Source organism: Sebastes umbrosus, chromosome 22 (genome assembly GCF_015220745.1).
Source record: "Sebastes umbrosus isolate fSebUmb1 chromosome 22, fSebUmb1.pri, whole genome shotgun sequence".
NCBI classification, from domain to species: domain Eukaryota; kingdom Metazoa; phylum Chordata; class Actinopteri; order Perciformes; family Sebastidae; genus Sebastes; species Sebastes umbrosus.
Genome location: NC_051290.1, coordinates 12588050 through 12604921, shown reverse-complemented (window position 1 = coordinate 12604921; position 16872 = coordinate 12588050). Strand labels below are relative to the sequence as shown.

The window sequence follows — 16872 nt, the reverse complement described above, 5'->3', positions numbered from 1 at the left end:
AGTTACTGCCTGAAGTCTGTCAGTATTTCAAAAGCACATGACTGTTGTGCAAGCAGCGATGTCAAAATGACTCAAGTTTAAGCAACATGTTTCACCACATCGGACATGATTTAAAAAAATACGTAAAATGCTGGATATCTCATTTTGGAATCTAACTGCTGATTTTCATCTTGGACAAACAGGAAGCTGAATTTCTTATCTTAGAAAAAAGCTTGCATGTGCACAAGATGTTTCTGCTAAAGCACTCAAAATAACTGACAGAATACAGATAGTGCCTTATGATCTGCATTGCATATGCACAGTGTATAAGCAAGTATATTCAAAACAGTTGGTATAAAAACTTTCTTTTTGAGTATGCTGTTGATGTTCACTGTTGTCCCACAATGCATGGGCAAAAAAAGGGGGAGCTGCTCACTGCTGCAGAAAAATTAAAAACAAATTGTTGGTGAAACTGCTCTAGAAACAAAAAGTATTAAATTAATCAAAATAAACTTAATAGCACTCCAAGAGAATTTCTCCCCCTTGTGGCCAGTTACTGTATATATAATATATATATAATAGTGCATCAGTTGAAGCCAACATTAAACAGACGGTGGCGTAAGGGGATTTCCTTTTCATGCCGTGTTATTTTTCAAGGGCTCTTTAAATTGAACACACATTTTTTTTGAAAGAACACACACTGACATGAATGTAAACCCTTGTGTAACTTTCAGAATCCTTTGTTTGTACAGGACTTTGGTTTGGATGTGGTGACCTTTCAGCAGATGGCGGGAGATTGTCCTTCTGATTTCCTGGGGCTGGCCTTCGCCTGCTGTAATGTAAGAATCACTCATCTGACACACACACACACACACACTGCCTTCTCTTCTTTGCTGCCGGATCACTTGTATCTTTAGGTTGTGCCTCATGTCAGCTCAAGTGTAGGTGCGTTACGGTATTGCACAGTGCAATCCAATTCAATAGCACCACTGACTACATCCTCCAAAATGACAACGCTGTAGATCAGTCTCAACAAAAACTGAACATTATAACCTTTCATGAAGGTATAATTTATTGCAGGACTGTTGCACAATACTGCAGTAGTTTTAGATAGGTGCACCTTGTCCGTTTATCCTAAATGGTCCCGTCAGTCATGTTTAAACAGAGCAGTTAAAGAGCATTCTGTAACCTGTGTTTAAATGCCTGAAAGCCATAATTATAACAGACAGATGAAGCCAGAAATGTAACATGGGCTAACGTCATAGTGGGAGGGGTGGCATCATACACTGTATATAAGTGGACTGCAATAAATTATACCTTCACGAAGGTTATAACGTCATCGTGACGTCACCCATTGGTTTGTGGACTGCCGTTTTGAAGCCTCGAGTTCGCCATTTTGGCCGTCACCGTCTTGTTTTTTTGCCACCAGAAGTGACACGAGAGGGTGGAGCTAAGTACAACCGAACGCGGAATGAGACATTTTTAGGCGACCAAACTGTTACAATGAACTTTCATGAGCTGAAAACACACTGTGAAAGAAGTTATAACACGAAAACACGGACAACTCCCACACCGGACAACACCGTGGTAGCAACCTGTCAATCTCAAGGTGGCCACGCCCTAAAGCATCCCCTGCTTTATGGTCTATTTGACTCTAAATGGGACCATAATTTACTAAATGAACATCATGCTGTATTGAAGAAGACTTGAAACTAGCAATTGAAACCATAAACTCATGTTTAAAATGTTTACTGAGGTAATAAATCCAGTGAGAAGTAGGCTCATTTTGTCATAGACTTCTATACAATCAGAGGAGTCGCCCCCTGCTGGCCATTAGAAAGAATGCAAGTTTAAGGCATTTCAGCATTGACTTCACTTTTCAGAGTTGCTCACTAGGTGGCATCCATCCACCTTCTAACCTCCAAGCCATGTTTCCATCTCCTCAATTTCTTTTGAGTTTACGGATAACCAAATCAAATATAAATTTATGACGATTTTTGCAGTATTTAAAAAAAATGTACTGTAGTTTTTGTCTCCATTTTCCTTCATGCTTTTGTTCCATCTGTTGAATTTGTTTCTCCCTCCTGCCAGATGAGTTCAAAGCTCCGTCCATCCTTCTCCCAAATCGTGTTGGAGCTGGAGAGGAGACAGGCGGAGAGGAAACAGAAGGACGAACCGACGGTCAAAGGTGAGTCATCAAACGCTCTGTACTGTTGGCACTAAATGGTAAACATGTTTCTTCCTGCAGATTAATAATTATCATTCATTCTTTTTCTTTAAAGCGGTTTCTCCAGCAATTGGCCCCTTACGAAGGCGATCCCTCTGCGTCCTGTCAGATCCTCGCCTCTCGCGCAGCAAATCCGACATGCTCCACCCCCCGGACACGCCCCCGTCTGATACCATGGCGATTCCTGCTCGGGTCAACCCCTTCTCTCAGAGGGAGGACCTCAAGGGCGGCAAGATCAAGCTGTTCGACACTCCCAGCAAGTCCGTCATCTCGCTCACCTTCACCCTGCCGCCTCCGCCAGACTGCGACGACCCAGAGAGCGACGGCTATGAGCTACCCAGGAGGCACCGGCGCTGCCACTCGCTGCCGTGCACGCCTCCTCCGCACCTCACGTCAGCGCCGAACACCGTCCTGACCGAGGAGGAGTCCACGTCTGAGTTAAACGGCGAGATGAATGGAGTGAGTGAAGAAGAGAGACTGTTAGGAGAGGAGAAGGAGATCGGGGATGGGAGTGGGAATGATTCAGGTCTTCCTCTGTCGCTTGAACCCATGTCGCTGGACCTGCTGGACCAGGAGGAGGAGGATGAGGGGGAGGAGGCGGATGAGGAGCCAATGGACTGCGCAAGCTCTCCGGACACACAGGACAGCACTTCATCTCCTTACTCCAAACTCTCCCCTCCTCCATCAAACTCCTCGACTCCCATCCAACCCTCCACCCCTCCCTTCTCAAACGGTTGGGGGTCGGCCATCTCCAACGGGCCGCCGTGCCTGCCTCCCCTCTCTCAATTGGACAACAACAACGTCGTCGTGAATCGACCCACGGGATGGAGCGCCACCACGACCAGCGCTCCCACCACAACCAACAACAACGGCTACCACTCCCCTACCGGCGACCCCGCCGGTTCGTCGCCGTTCGGCTCCGGCAGCGGACACTCCCTGGACCAGGAGGAGGTGATCTCCTGTCCCGGCTGCTGCCTCGCCGGCCTCCGCTTCCCCTCTATGTGTCTCAGAGCTCCACCGCGCAGGAACCCTTACAAGAACTTGAACGTGGACCACGCAGCCTCACGTGGGCTGCTTTGTCCGGGACCCAAGGACCTGCCGCCCTCTCCTACCCCCACAACCACCACCACCAGCCTGGAGCCGGGACTCGCCTTGCCGGGGGCGCAGACATAAACTTCTCAACACCAAATACACAGAGAAAAGATGTGTGGGAGTTGTGCACCAAAAGATCCCTGGAAATTAAGCGGGTCCTCTTAGAATTTTGCACAGATTTTAACGCAGCAATACCCTGCTTACTTTCCAGACACACTTTTTGGTGCAGCTCGGTTTACTAAAACACACTCCAGGCTGACTTTGTCCATGATAGCTGTGGGACAAGGAACAACTTGTTGCATGTCGCCCTCTGCAGGGCTGAGGGCGACATGCAGATCTGACTGATGATCCACAGCGTCCAGAACTGTTCAGCATGCCGGCCTTAAAAACACTCCAGTTTGGGGCCCAGTTGGTTGGATCCTGTATATTACCGCAGATGTAAAGATTCTTATGACTGATGATACTGATGATGCTGAAATGAGGAATGTTAAGCTTAGTATTATTACTGCTGCAATGATATTTGATGTTTGGTGCTGTTTCTGAATGAACAGGCAGTTTTTGCTTTAATGTATTTAATTGTCAAGAGGGTGTATGGTGCACTGCTGGGCTGTGTGTGTGTGTAACATGGAGTGTGTGATGGATTCAGTGTGAGAGGCTGGATGTGTGTGTGTGTGTGTGTGAGAGAGAGGAAAGGTAAGAGAGTGTGTGCTGTACACCGTTCTTTTGACCTTTTTTGTTGCTGTATGATCTCTATTGGCCCTTCTGGGCGCCTGGTTAAGCACTTCAACTGTATTACTGTTGTTAATAAGGAAACTATTGTTGTTATTATTATTACTTTTGGGAATGAATGGTCAAAGACCTGCTTAAGAGATGTACAGATTCTTATTATTTAAAGATGGCATTGAATAAAACGATAGAATGCAGTTCCGCTGACGTGTATCTGCTTCTTTTTGTTTTAGCCATGATGTGAAATATCTCAACAACTATAAGATCATCTGTCGATTATTTTCTCGATTACTTGTTTGTTCTATAAAATGTCAGAAAATGGTGAAAAATGTGAGTGTTCCCCAAAGCCCAAGATGAAAAATGTCTCGTTTTATCCAAGGATATTCAGTTTACTGTCAAAGAGGAGTAAAGAAACCAGAAAATATTCACATTTAAGAAGCTGGAATCAGAGATTTTTAACTTTTAATCGATTATCAAAATAGTTGCCGATTCATTTAATGGTTGACAACTAATTGATTAATTGTAGCAGCTCTAATCTATTTAATATCTTTTTAAAATCATGAAACAAGTTCATCTTGAACTTTTAACTGTCTCTGTCTCTCAATCTTCTCGTCCTCCTCTAAGTAGATTACAGCCTTTCATCTCTCACCGGCCTCTCCACCCCTTCCACCCTCCAGTCTGACTCCAGTCTATCACTTTTCCTGCAGCTCACTGCATCTCCTCCTCAGTTAGTCTTCACAGGTTGTCTTGCTTTTAAAAGAAGTCAGGGACCCACGGCACTCTACAGGCTGTAGTCAAGACCATCATAGTCTCTTGATCCAGAGGTCACCAAGTTGCCATGGAGACACCAGATGTTACCATGGTGGGGTTGTGTGTCGCGGTTGCCCTGCTGATCACTGGTGAGTACTGAACTTAATATCACAGTAATTTTATTCAACTTCTCTGTAGCCGTTTCAATAAGTCTCCTCCGCGGGTGCTCATGCTTGCAAGTGCTAACAAAGTTGTGACAGTCAGACTTAACGGGTCAATAAAGATCCGTGTGAGCGTGCTATTTTGGATGTACTCGTTTCGTGCGAACTTCCCAGGGTCGACTGGGTCAGTCTGCTATCCTGCTGTGGAATCACTGGACTTAGGATGCCTCCTGCGGTGGGATTGTCCCCATGCCAGCCCTAATACCACCTATACCGTGCAGACAAAGATACAGGGGTAAGTCCTCTTGTCTGTGTGTGTGAGACAATCCTGTAACTTCACATTTTGATTTTGCTTCTGATTTGTCTGCAGACACAACACACTTTACCCTACATTCAGCTTTATTCCCTCACATGTTTTTATTGCACTTACACATACACTTGTGGTTGCTATTTATACTGGTATAAATAGCAACCATTTGTTTATATATATATATATATATATATACATTATTATTATACATTATTATATCCATTTTTATTTTGTTTTATGCTTCATTGAGTATAGTAGATGCTCATAATGTATATAGTATTCCATATTGGTAGAGGAATACATTGCAATAACAAGACCGTTAGGTGCATAATGACAGCTGAACAAATAAATCAACATTATTTAGACACAAAGAAAACCAGTTTTAGGGTTTTTTTTGCACATAGAAGTAAAACTGTGCAGTCCAACCCCTGTACATTATTAATTAAATTAAATTAAATTAAATAAATAAATTCACATTTTTATTGCTTCTTATATGTTATCATATTTTATTGTATTATATTTGACATGTCCTTTTATATTTACCATTTATTTTCCTTCTTTTAAGGAGCCTCCCAGCAAAAGCGTTTCACACGATTGTACTTGTATAACCGGAGTGACAATAAACATCTTGAAACTTGAATCTTGAAACAGATGACAGGAAAAGTCAAGAAGACACAGGCTGATACAGTCGACCTCCCCCTACTTCAGATGAAGAAAACTAAAGTAAAATATAAAAAATCATATAAATACAAAGAACGAGTCACATAAAATATCGACATCCTCTCAGTTTAGACAAACATCTTTAAACTTACATGAAGAAAACCAAAGATGTGAAATTTTAAATGGAAACAATGAAGAATAGTTTCTACAGTTTCAAACTACCGCACGTCAGTTAAAGGTTGAATAGGCGGCATAATTACAGCATTCATGTGTGGATCTTGGAGAAATGTCTTATAGTTCTGTGTTTTGCTCGTGCACGTATTTGTACGTAATGTGACTGTGTAGTGTACTCTTGTTGCAGGGACCCCTGGCAGGACGTGCCGTGGTGCGTTTGGGTATCATCCCGCAGCTGTGACGTCTCGCAGGCCTTCTCAAACTTTGAGCTGTACAACATGGTTCGTCTGGGCGTCCACCTCAGCCCCATCTCCACCGTCTGGATGAAGCCACGCAAGTTTGACTACAGTGACTTCAGTCAGTGAGAGTCTGCAGTTTAAAAGAAGTACAATAACCTGCTTTTATGTGTAATATGATAATAGTCCCTCTCTGTCTTCTGCCCTCTCCAGCCTTCAGCCCTCCCTCTGTCTCAGCCTCTCTGGAAGACGACCAGCTGCTGGTGAAGGTGCAGTTCCCCTGTGCGGCCAACAGGAGGTGCTCTCTGGGGAGGTGCTGTCCCATCTCTGAAATGATTGACCCCTGGACCACAGTGACTGTGTACAACGAGCTCAATCACTCTGAGTACCAGGTCTGACATGCTTTTGTTGTGTTGATATTAATAAAGAATAAAAACAAAATGTATATTTAATTTAAAGTCAGTACTTAGCATGCTTTCCTGCAAAATTGAGTAAACAAACGTTGGATCCTGCTCAGTGCATCCAGTGTTGCACTAACGTGCAGTATAAAATCTGAGCAATTCCTGAAGGTGATTTTTAAACAAGAAAACCACTTGTTGCTTATTAAAATGTCAGGTTTGTGTACAATTGTGTTGGCATCTTAAACACAAAAAATTATGAAATTACAAAATGTATAACTGCAAGCAAGAGTCCTCCTAAATCAGTGGTTCCCAATCTATTCTCCTTGAAGCGACCTCACCCTAAAAAAGTGACAAATCCTCGATCAAAATCCTCAATTTGAATTAAGTGACTGAGTGTATTAAATGAGTTAGTCTTTTTATTATTAAATCTACTTTCTTTAATGAATAGAACTCGTCAGTTTCGTCAACATAAATAAAGTGATAACGTCTTGACAGATTTGAATATAGATACATAATATGATCTTTCTGTTTGTAACAACTTAATTCACTTACTATGATAGCATTAGAGCCAAAATAGCTTTTTGCTTATGGTGGTTGAATAAATGTAATTTATGGTGCTGCTAGACCGCCAGTATGTGCATCGAGCGGGAGAGCAAATAGTCTTTTGCAGTGAAAATGTGTTTTTTGAAAGTTAGATTTTGCTACTAAATATAAAAATATATATCTTTTTAAATAGTTTTATATCCAGACTTTTGTATAAATGATCCAGTAAGTGTGTTATTATGATTTTAGCTATACATGTGCGAATCAAATTGTGACAACTTTTCCACCCTTCCCATTCATTGTCTATATAAGCAGCCGTGCAATGCATTCTGGTAGCGTGGCGGCGCGATTCAAGGGACGGGGTGTCACGTTGCTTCTCATTTGCATAAAGTTGAGGTCCAGGCTACTTTATGTATGTACCTTAAGGGGGGCCTGGACCCCAGGTTGGGAACCGCTGCCCTAAATCAACTCGGTGTCAGTGAATTGTTTCTACCTTTTGAATCTCTGATATTATTTTGAAAAGCTTTGTGTTCCTGCAGAGCCGTACGGTTTGGACCCAGGAAGTGGTGTCCCATGTAGAGTTCTCTGGTTTGGCTCCAGGTCAGAACTACTGTGCTGTGGCCAACTTCTCCTTCCCGACCTTCTCCATGGCTGCTTCCCCAAAATCTGCTCCTCAGTGTGTGGAAACTCTTTCCAAATCAGGTGAGAGGAAAACTGAAGACAAGTCACCTGTGATGACCTTTAGCTTCTACCTGAAGAGGCCTTAAATTTGATCACATTTCAACGCATAGAGGGTCACAAGGGAGCACAGAGGACGTGACAGATCATCATGACTCACTCAGAGAGAGATCTTCAGTTTTTTACAAAGGTCATTTATTGTACGTTAAATGAGGCTGTTGTCTAGTTTCCTCCAATGCAAAGTATGTACCCTGATGCTATTAGGCACCTAAACTCTAATGCATAAGCTCTTTGCAGGAGGAAATTGAGCTCCAGCCAACACGCACGTAGGAATGTTTTGCACTAGACCCTTTAGGGGAAGTTGCAATAGCACAAGGCTCTACACAGTATTTTAGCATTTAAGATTGCTAAATGCATCGTTGTCCAGTCCAGAGGTGAACTCAGAGACTTTGTGCAGAGCCAGTTAAAGCTCTTGGTGGCGCATCTTGTTGATACTGTGTGTGAAAGTGTGTGAGTTGTTTGTTTGTTTGTGGCAGTGATTTGTTCATCCTGTATTGTGTTTTCTCTTCAGTTCTGCTGCCTGCTTTGTGTCTGGGCATCGGGCTGACTTCTCTGCTCCTTCTTCCACTTCTCACTGTGTTTCTGAGAAGACTGAGCCGAGCTGCACCAACCTCTGAAAATCAACCCAAGCCTCCGGTATGATTCATTTTGTCTTTTTACTCAGAAGTCATTGATACAAAAGTACACTGCCTATTTCTTAGAGATGCCCTGATATGTATTGCGATTCAATAGTACGATTTATTGCGATTTTTTTTAACAGAAGCCTTAAATGCTGAACATATCGCCGTTTTACTTGTTGGATTTGGCACTGTGAAAGTATTTCCAATACTGGTATCGAATCAAGTCTACTCTTTCTCCTTGACAGATTTTTCATCTTCATCTTTTTTTTTTTTTTTCTTTCATTAAGGCGTCCGTTCATGATCCAGTCTCTTTGGTCCCCCTTTCTCCGGTCCCTGTCGACACTTGTGACATCCACCTGGAATTCACTGATGACCAAATCTCCGTCGAATCCTCCTGTAACCAGGGCCAGACCTCGACACGCACCAGGGATCCTCTCCATTACCATCCCAGCTCAGGTTCAGTGTACTGGGACAGCGGCTGGAAGGAGCTGGAGCGAGGCCCGGACTCTGGTATCGGCATCCCACTCGTCTTCTGAGGAGACATGTGGGACAAATGGAGACTGAAAGACTGAGCGCCATCTTACAGTGAGTGTTGCTTTATATAGGTATTTGTCAGTGGGTTTCACCACATCACTGTGTAATGTAGGAGGTTTGATATACATAGAAGAGGGAGTTACGCTTGTTATACTTCTGCAAGTGTGATTTACTAAAGTCCACTTGAAATCTCTGGATATATACAAGTACATAGGGCTGTGTATTGGCAAGAATCTGGCGATACGATCCGTATCACGATGTAGTTGTTATGATTCAATATATTGCGATACTGTAACCAAGGTGATATACTGCGATTTTTAAAAAAAATACAATTTTAGAAAGTGTCATAGTATAAATAAAATAAATTAACACCTTAAAAATAAATGCATTAGAATAAGTAAATAATAAAAAAAATAAGAATCTACACGTAACTCTTAATTAAGAATCGATACAGTATCACAAAACATAATATTGCGATGCTCGATATTTTTGATTTTTTTTTACACCCTTACAAGTACATTTAAGTAAGTAAGTTTACAAGTTCATTTTTCAAGTGTGAAATGTCTCGCTCAGAACATATCTCTGTCATTATTCTTAAATTTGAATGATCGTTACCATATATATATATATATGGTTATAAACTTTGGATAATGACAGTTCACAGTTGAGTTATTTTTGTGTTGAAAGGAGACAGTTGCGGTGGTTCTTGGAACTAATTTGGATGCCTCCTGGACGCCTCCTCTCCTGGGAATTCCCCAGGAAGAGTTAAAGGACGGGGCAAGGGCTACCTTTGCTGGGCCTGCTGCCACCACGACCAGTACCCACATAAATGGTGGAAAATATATGTATTTTCTGACTCTCAAATATAAACATCTGTATCTGCTTAAAAAAATCCATCAACGGTCATGCTTTATTCCATTAATTCTGTGGAATAAACACAGAAAACAGAATATCTTTGGGGTTTATTAGCTGAACAAAAGATTTAACCTTGAGCCTCAGTAGGCCACGGTGTCCTGCAGTGAGGTTCAAACCCCATTACAGCAAAATATGCTGATGTGACTTTGAGCAAGTTAATGGGTCCTTTGTTCTGTACCTGACCTCTGACCTCTGACAGTCATTTCTTTTGGACTTGAACGGAGTCCATTACTAGGAAGATGAATGACGACGAAAGGTCACGACCCAATATTGAATTCCTTATTGAAAGCCACCAGATGACCTCTAAAATGTAATTCTGTTTAGCTGGCGTCTGTCATCGAGTGATAGAAACGTGGCTCAAAATTTTAAACATATAAGCACATTCCTCTGGCTCTGACTTCTTGTCAGATATGAGTCAGAGTGCGGCACCGAGAGGGTCAGAGAATCGACTGGTGAGTGAGAATCACCAACGAAGCAGAAATAGTTTATCTGACGAGTCCAAAAGGAGCTGTGTTTTTTCTGAGTATGTACAACTGATTCAGTGAAAAATCTAAATCTGGTTGCGGTTCTTCCCCCTCTGCCTTTTTGTGCTGAGGTCCAGTGACACTCAACAGGCCGGTCCAAACCATAAGCTTCATAAACACGAACGTCTGACCCCCCACGTGCAGCCAACAGCTCCTTCATGCTGCTCCCCCACCCCCCTCAAGTGATAGGATAATGAGGATAGTTTTTTCTTTTCTGACTCACAGTTGCCCCGTCGGAGCTTTGCTGCCTCTTACCCGTGACCGACACCTCATCCCGCCTCCTGCATGAAACCAGGGAACATCTTGACAACTCGCTTTTCTGCCTTCTGTTTTGCTGGTGTTGCATTCTTTCCGCAACATTGGGGAGCCTTCGGGGCATTGTTTGTTTCCCGTTCCACTTTTTCCAGAGTCCACAGAGACCTGGGGGGTTATCCAAAGCTCCACGTACAAGCCAGTGTGTATGGCTTTTATTAATAAGCACGGTGCTTGTGGAGAGATGATTAATGTATGAAGCAAGAAAGCTGGCTTGTGTGAATGAGCACCTGACTACACAACAGTGGAGCCGGTAGATGTTTGTTTTTCTGCTATTTGCAGTAATATTTCCATGAATATCCATTGATGTGGATTTAATTCTGCTTGTCATCTGGTTGTGTGTGTGTATTGTGACATGCACATGTCTTGTGGAGTGAACTGCAGTGTGTTTCTGAGGTGGCCTTCTTTTATATTGATGATAGACAGAATACTGTGTGTATTTACTAAAGCTAATAACAAATCATGTAAAGGTGTATCGAGGTTATCAAACCATGGTTCTCTTATGTTGATATGAGATTAAAAACAAATTTACCAGCTCAATTAATCAGTTAAATCTTGATCTAAATGTCATATAAATGCAATTTGTTTAAAACTGTTATTGCACTATTTTTAATAAAAAATTGAATTTAGGCTAAAATTGTGTTTCTGACAAGTTGGTAATTTCCTCGTTGAGTTTATGGCGGTCAACAGTGTTACTGATCATTTAAAGTAATTATTTGCAATTTAATTTCTGTTATTAGTGTATTAAAAATGTAGATTTCAGACAGTTTAACATTTTGTACACAGCAATTAACTCTTATATATTATGAAATCTTAGAACAGGTTTAAAAAGAAGTGAAATGTTTGACATTTTATTTTAATTTTTATATTACTTTTTTTCAGGTTTATCAGGTTTATTTTGACACCCTACTATACTATGACTTTTTGTGACTTTTTATGACATATTATACCATGAATTTTTATGAAATATTATTTCATACTAAACTATGACTTTTTGAGGACATTTTTTTATGACATACTATGTTCTGACTTTTTTATCAAATGTTTTAATTCATTCTATACTATATCTTGTTTATGTCTTTTTATTTCATACTATACTATGACTGTTTTATGACACTGAGTTTTTTAGGACTTTTTTTTATTTCATACTGTACTATGACTTTTTTATGTCATTTGTTTTTAATTTCATACTGTACTATGACTGTTTTAGGACATTTTTTATTTTTTATGACTTTCATAATTTTTTTATGATATACTATATTATGACTTTTATAATAATTTGATACTTTACTATGACTTTTTATGACTTTATTTTTATTTATTTCTGTACTATGACTGTTTTAGGACATTTTTTATGATGTACTATACTACGACTTTTTCATAATTATTTTTCTGACATACTATATTATGAAGTGTTTTTATTTCATACTATACTATGACTTTTATAACATACCATACTATGAGTTGTTTATGACATTCATTTACATATTTGATGACATAATATACCATGACTTTTTAATATTTTTTTGTGGCATACTATAGTATGACTTTTTAATAACTTTCTTATGACATACTATACTATGAGTTTTTACGGCATTTATTAACATTTTTTATGAAATAATATACCATGACATTTTAATGATATTTCTTATGAGAAACTATACAATGACTTAAATATTTTCTTTTATGACCAACTTTTTTATGATATACTGTTGTCTGTTTTTTTTCACAAGCAATGAAGTCTACTTTGAGTTAGCGTGTAGACTATTTACTTGGACATTGTCGGCAGTTAATCTTACATGCAGCATGACACACAGCTACACTTCAGCATCCAACAGAGCCTGTGAGCCGGATCTAAAACTGACATCATCAGCAGGTTAAATGCCAAGCTGATAAAATTACATTACACCACATCCCACTTACTTAAACTCCAAGTGAACCTTAGCTGTGACACATTACATCACGTAACAATGGATGTAAACTGCAACTTGACTGGTTGGCGGCAGCATATAACCGCGAGGCGGTAATTCTATTATTCTTATATTTTTGGTTTGCGAGGTTCTTATGTTGTTGTGAATTCTGTTTGTATTTCAGATTCAGCTTTTGGAAGGTTGGTCGGAGCATGAAAATGGAGTTCAGGCCTTGAAAACCTGGCTCACTCTACAGGAGGGGAAACTGAAGAAGAGACACAGGAAAGAGGATGTAGCATCGGTGCAGAATGCACCTAAAGGTACACATACATACAGCACGTCTAAAGTTAGCATTTAGTTTGCTGAAAGAAATGCAAAAAAGTCATAGTACAGTATGTCGAAAAATTTCATGAAAAAAACGTCATAGTATGTCAAAAGACTATGAAACAAAACGTCAGTGTAGCATGTCGAAAAATGTCATGAAAAAAAGTCATAGTATAGTATCTCGAAAAATTCTATGAAAAAATCGTCATAGTATAGTATGTCGAAAAATGTCATGAAAAAAAGTCATAGTATAGTATGTCGAAAGATTCTATGAAAAAATCGTCATAGTATAGTATGTCGAAAAATTGTATGAAAAAATCGTCATAGTATAGTATGTTGAAAGATTCTATGAAAAAATCGTCATAGTATAGTATGTCGAAAAATTGTATGAAAAAATCGTCATAGTGTAGTATGTGTCGAAAAAATCCTAGTATATGTAAAAAAAAAAAAGAAAAAGTCATAGTATAGTATGTCATAAAAAATTAAAACAGTCAGTATGTTATGTCGAAAATAGTATAGTATGTCGAACCAATAAAATAAAGACATAGTATAGTATCTCGAAAAATTCTATGAAATAAAATGTCATAGTATAGCATGTCGAAAAATTTCATGAAAAAAAATCATAGTATAGCATATCGAAAAATTTCATGAAAAAAGACATAGTATAGTATGTCGAAAAATTCTATGAAAAAATCGTCATAGTGTAGCATGTCGAAAAATGTCATAAAAAAAAGTCATAGTATAGTATGTCGAAAAATTCTATGAAAAAATCGTCATAGTATAGTATGTCGAAAGATTCTATGAAAAAATCGTCATAGTGTAGTATGTGTCGAAAAAATCCTAGTATATGTAAAAAAAAAAAAAGAAAAAGTCATAGTATAGTATGTCATAAAAAATTAAAACAGTCAGTATGTTATGTCGAAAATAGTATAGTATGTCGAACCAATAAAATAAAGACATAGTATAGTATCTCGAAAAATTCTATGAAATAAAATGTCATAGTATAGCATGTCGAAAAATTTCATGAAAAAAAATCATAGTATAGCATATCGAAAAATTTCATGAAAAAAGACATAGTATAGTATGTCGAAAAATTCTATGAAAAAATCGTCATAGTGTAGCATGTCGAAAAATGTCATAAAAAAAAGTCATAGTATAGTATGTCGAAAAATTCTATGAAAAAATCGTCATAGTATAGTATGTCGAAAGATTCTATGAAAAAATCGTCATAGTATAGTATGTCGAAAAATTGTATGAAAAAATCGTCATAGTATAGTATGTCGAAAAATTGTATGAAAAAATCGTCATAGTATAGTATGTCGAAAGATTCTATGAAAAAATCGTCATAGTATAGTATGTCGAAAGATTCTATGAAAAAATCGTCATAGTATAGTATGTCGAAAGATTCTATGAAAAAATCGTCATAGTGTAGTATGTCGAAAAATTGTATGAAAAAATCGTCATAGTGTAGTATGTGTCGAAAAAATCCTAGTATATGTAAAAAAAAAAAGAAAAAGTCATAGTATAGTATGTCATAAAAAATTAAAACAGTCAGTATGTTATGTCGAAAATAGTATAGTATGTCGAACCAATAAAATAAAGACATAGTATAGTATGTCGAAAAATTGTATGAAAAAATAGTCATAGTATAGTATGTCGAAAAATAATATGAAAAAATCGTCATAGTATAGTATGTCGAAAGATTCTATGAAAAAATCGTCATAGTATAGTATGTCGAAAAATTGTATGAAAAAATCGTCATAGTATAGTATGTCGAAAAATTGTATGAAAAAATCGTCATAGTATAGTATGTCGAAAGATTCTATGAAAAAATCGTCATAGTATAGTATGTCGAAAAATTGTATGAAAAAATCGTCATAGTATAGTATGTCGAAAAATTGTATGAAAAAATCGTCATAGTATAGTATGTCGAAAGATTCTATGAAAAAATCGTCATAGTATAGTATGTCGAAAAATTTTATGAAAAAATCGTCATAGTATAGTATGTCGAAAAATTGTATGAAAAAATCGTCATAGTGTAGTATGTGTCGAAAAAATCCTAGTATATGTAAAAAAAAAAAAGAAAATGTCATAGTATAGTATGTCATAAAAAATTAAAACAGTCAGTATGTTATGTCGAAAATAGTATAGTATGTCGAACCAATAAAATAAAGACATAGTATAGTATGTCGAAAAATTGTATGAAAAAATCGTCATAGTATAGTATGTCGAAAAATTGTATGAAAAAATCGTCATAGTGTAGTATGTGTCGAAAAAATCCTAGTATATGTAAAAAAAAAAAAAGAAAAAGTCATAGTATAGTGTCATAAAAAATTAAAACAGTCAGTATGTTATGTCGAAAATAGTATAGTATGTCGAACCAATAAAATAAAGACATAGTATAGTATGTCGAAAAATTGTATGAAAAAATCGTCATAGTATAGTATGTCGAAAAATTGTATGAAAAAATCGTCATAGTATAGTATGTCGAAAGATTCTATGAAAAAATCGTCATAGTATAGTATGTCGAAAAATTGTATGAAAAAATCGTCATATTGTAGTATGTGTCGAAAAAATCCTAGTATATGTAAAAAAAAAAAAAGAAAAAGTCATAGTATAGTATGTCATAAAAAATTAAAACAGTCAGTATGTTATGTCGAAAATAGTATAGTATGTCGAACCAATAAAATAAAGACATAGTATAGTATGTCGAAAAATTGTATGAAAAAATCGTCATATTGTAGTATGTGTTGAAAAAATCCTAGTATATGTAAAAAAAGAAAGTCATAGTATAGTATGTCATAAAAAATTAAAACAGTCAGTATGTTATGTCGAAAATAGTATAGTATGTCGAACCAATAAAATAAAGACATAGTATAGTATCTCGAAAAATTCTATGAAAAAATCGTCATAGTATAGTATGTCGAAAAATTGTATGAAAAAATCGTCATAGTATAGTATGTCGAAAGATTCTATGAAAAAAATCGTCATAGTATAGTATGTCATAAAAAATTAAAACAGTCAGTATGTTATGTCGAAAATAGTATAGTATGTCAAACCAATAAAATAAAGACATAGTATAGTATGTCGAAAAAATTAAAAGTCAGTGTAGTATGTCGAAAGAAGTCAGTGTGGTTTGTCGTAAAAATAAAAGTCATAGTATAGTATGTTGAAAAAACAAAAAAAATCAAAGTATAGTATGTTGAAAAAAGGTAATAGTATGTTATTTCGAAAAATAAAATAAAGTCAGTATAGTTTGTTGAAAAAATAAAAAGTTGTAGTATGTTACCTTGAAAATAATAGGATAGTATGTCAAAATAAGAAAAATCATAGTATGTCAAAAAAAAAAAAAAAAAGTCATAGTATAGTATGTAAAAAAAATTAATGTAATAGTATAGTGTCGAAAAAATTAAAAGTCATAGTATGTTATGTGGAAAAAATATAAGTCATGTAATAGTAGAGTATAGTGTGTCGAAAAAAAAAAAAATCACAGTATAGTATAACACGTCTGCTTATTGTGCTTAATTTTTAAAACTTCCATTCATTAGATGCTGTAGCTTCTGTTCTATTGAGTATTAGGACATTAGTTGAAGTTAATCGGTGGCTGCATTAACACACCAGAAAAGAAAGTACTTGAAGAAATGTATAGCTCGTGCTTAAATCACATGAACAGACTTTTTTCATGTCTGTCTATGTCTGACAGGAAATGCTTAGTCACTCGTTCGGTGACTCACCA

General features: G+C 37.5%; 2 protein-coding genes across 4 annotated transcripts in view; both read left to right on the top strand.

Moving 5' to 3' along the window:
• Positions 1 to 4225, top strand: part of tesk1 (testis associated actin remodelling kinase 1) — a 30568-nt gene extending 26343 nt beyond the window's left edge. The window contains exons 9-11 of the mRNA XM_037759249.1: positions 732 to 818; positions 2071 to 2167; positions 2262 to 4225. Of these exons, the coding sequence (XP_037615177.1) occupies positions 732 to 818; positions 2071 to 2167; positions 2262 to 3379 (1302 nt within the window). The 3' untranslated portion in view covers positions 3380 to 4225. The remainder of the gene's footprint in view (positions 1 to 731; positions 819 to 2070; positions 2168 to 2261) is intronic.
• Positions 4226 to 4705: 480 nt separating this feature from the next.
• si:dkeyp-75h12.7 lies at positions 4706 to 13173 on the top strand. Of its 3 annotated transcripts, XM_037758067.1 has the most exons (8): positions 4706 to 4923; positions 5110 to 5230; positions 6267 to 6436; positions 6529 to 6707; positions 7799 to 7961; positions 8509 to 8633; positions 8905 to 9202; positions 12997 to 13173. In XM_037758067.1, the coding sequence occupies exons 1-7, from the start codon at positions 4863 to 4865 to the stop codon at positions 9151 to 9153; spliced, it is 1068 nt and encodes a 355-aa protein (XP_037613995.1). In that variant the 5' UTR covers positions 4706 to 4862; the 3' UTR covers positions 9154 to 9202; positions 12997 to 13173. The 3 variants fall into 3 exon arrangements, with proteins under 3 accessions (XP_037613995.1, XP_037613993.1, XP_037613994.1); XM_037758065.1 differs by lacking the exon at positions 4706 to 4923 and having other exon boundaries at positions 4942 to 5230; XM_037758066.1 differs by lacking the exons at positions 4706 to 4923; positions 12997 to 13173 and adding an exon at positions 10816 to 11506 and having other exon boundaries at positions 4942 to 5230.
• Positions 13174 to 16872: the final 3699 nt, after the last annotated feature.

Bases quoted from the DNA above. Each gene is read 5' to 3' on its own strand.
- si:dkeyp-75h12.7 (XM_037758065.1), top strand. From the start codon at position 5,004: ATGCTTGCAAGTGCTAACAAAGTTGTGACAGTCAGACTTAACGGGTCA. The intron at 6,437-6,528 runs GTCAGTGAGAGT...TGCCCTCTCCAG, and splicing joins GTTTGACTACAGTGACTTCA to CCTTCAGCCCTCCCTCTGTC. The intron at 7,962-8,508 runs GTGAGAGGAAAA...TTTTCTCTTCAG, and splicing joins GGAAACTCTTTCCAAATCAG to TTCTGCTGCCTGCTTTGTGT.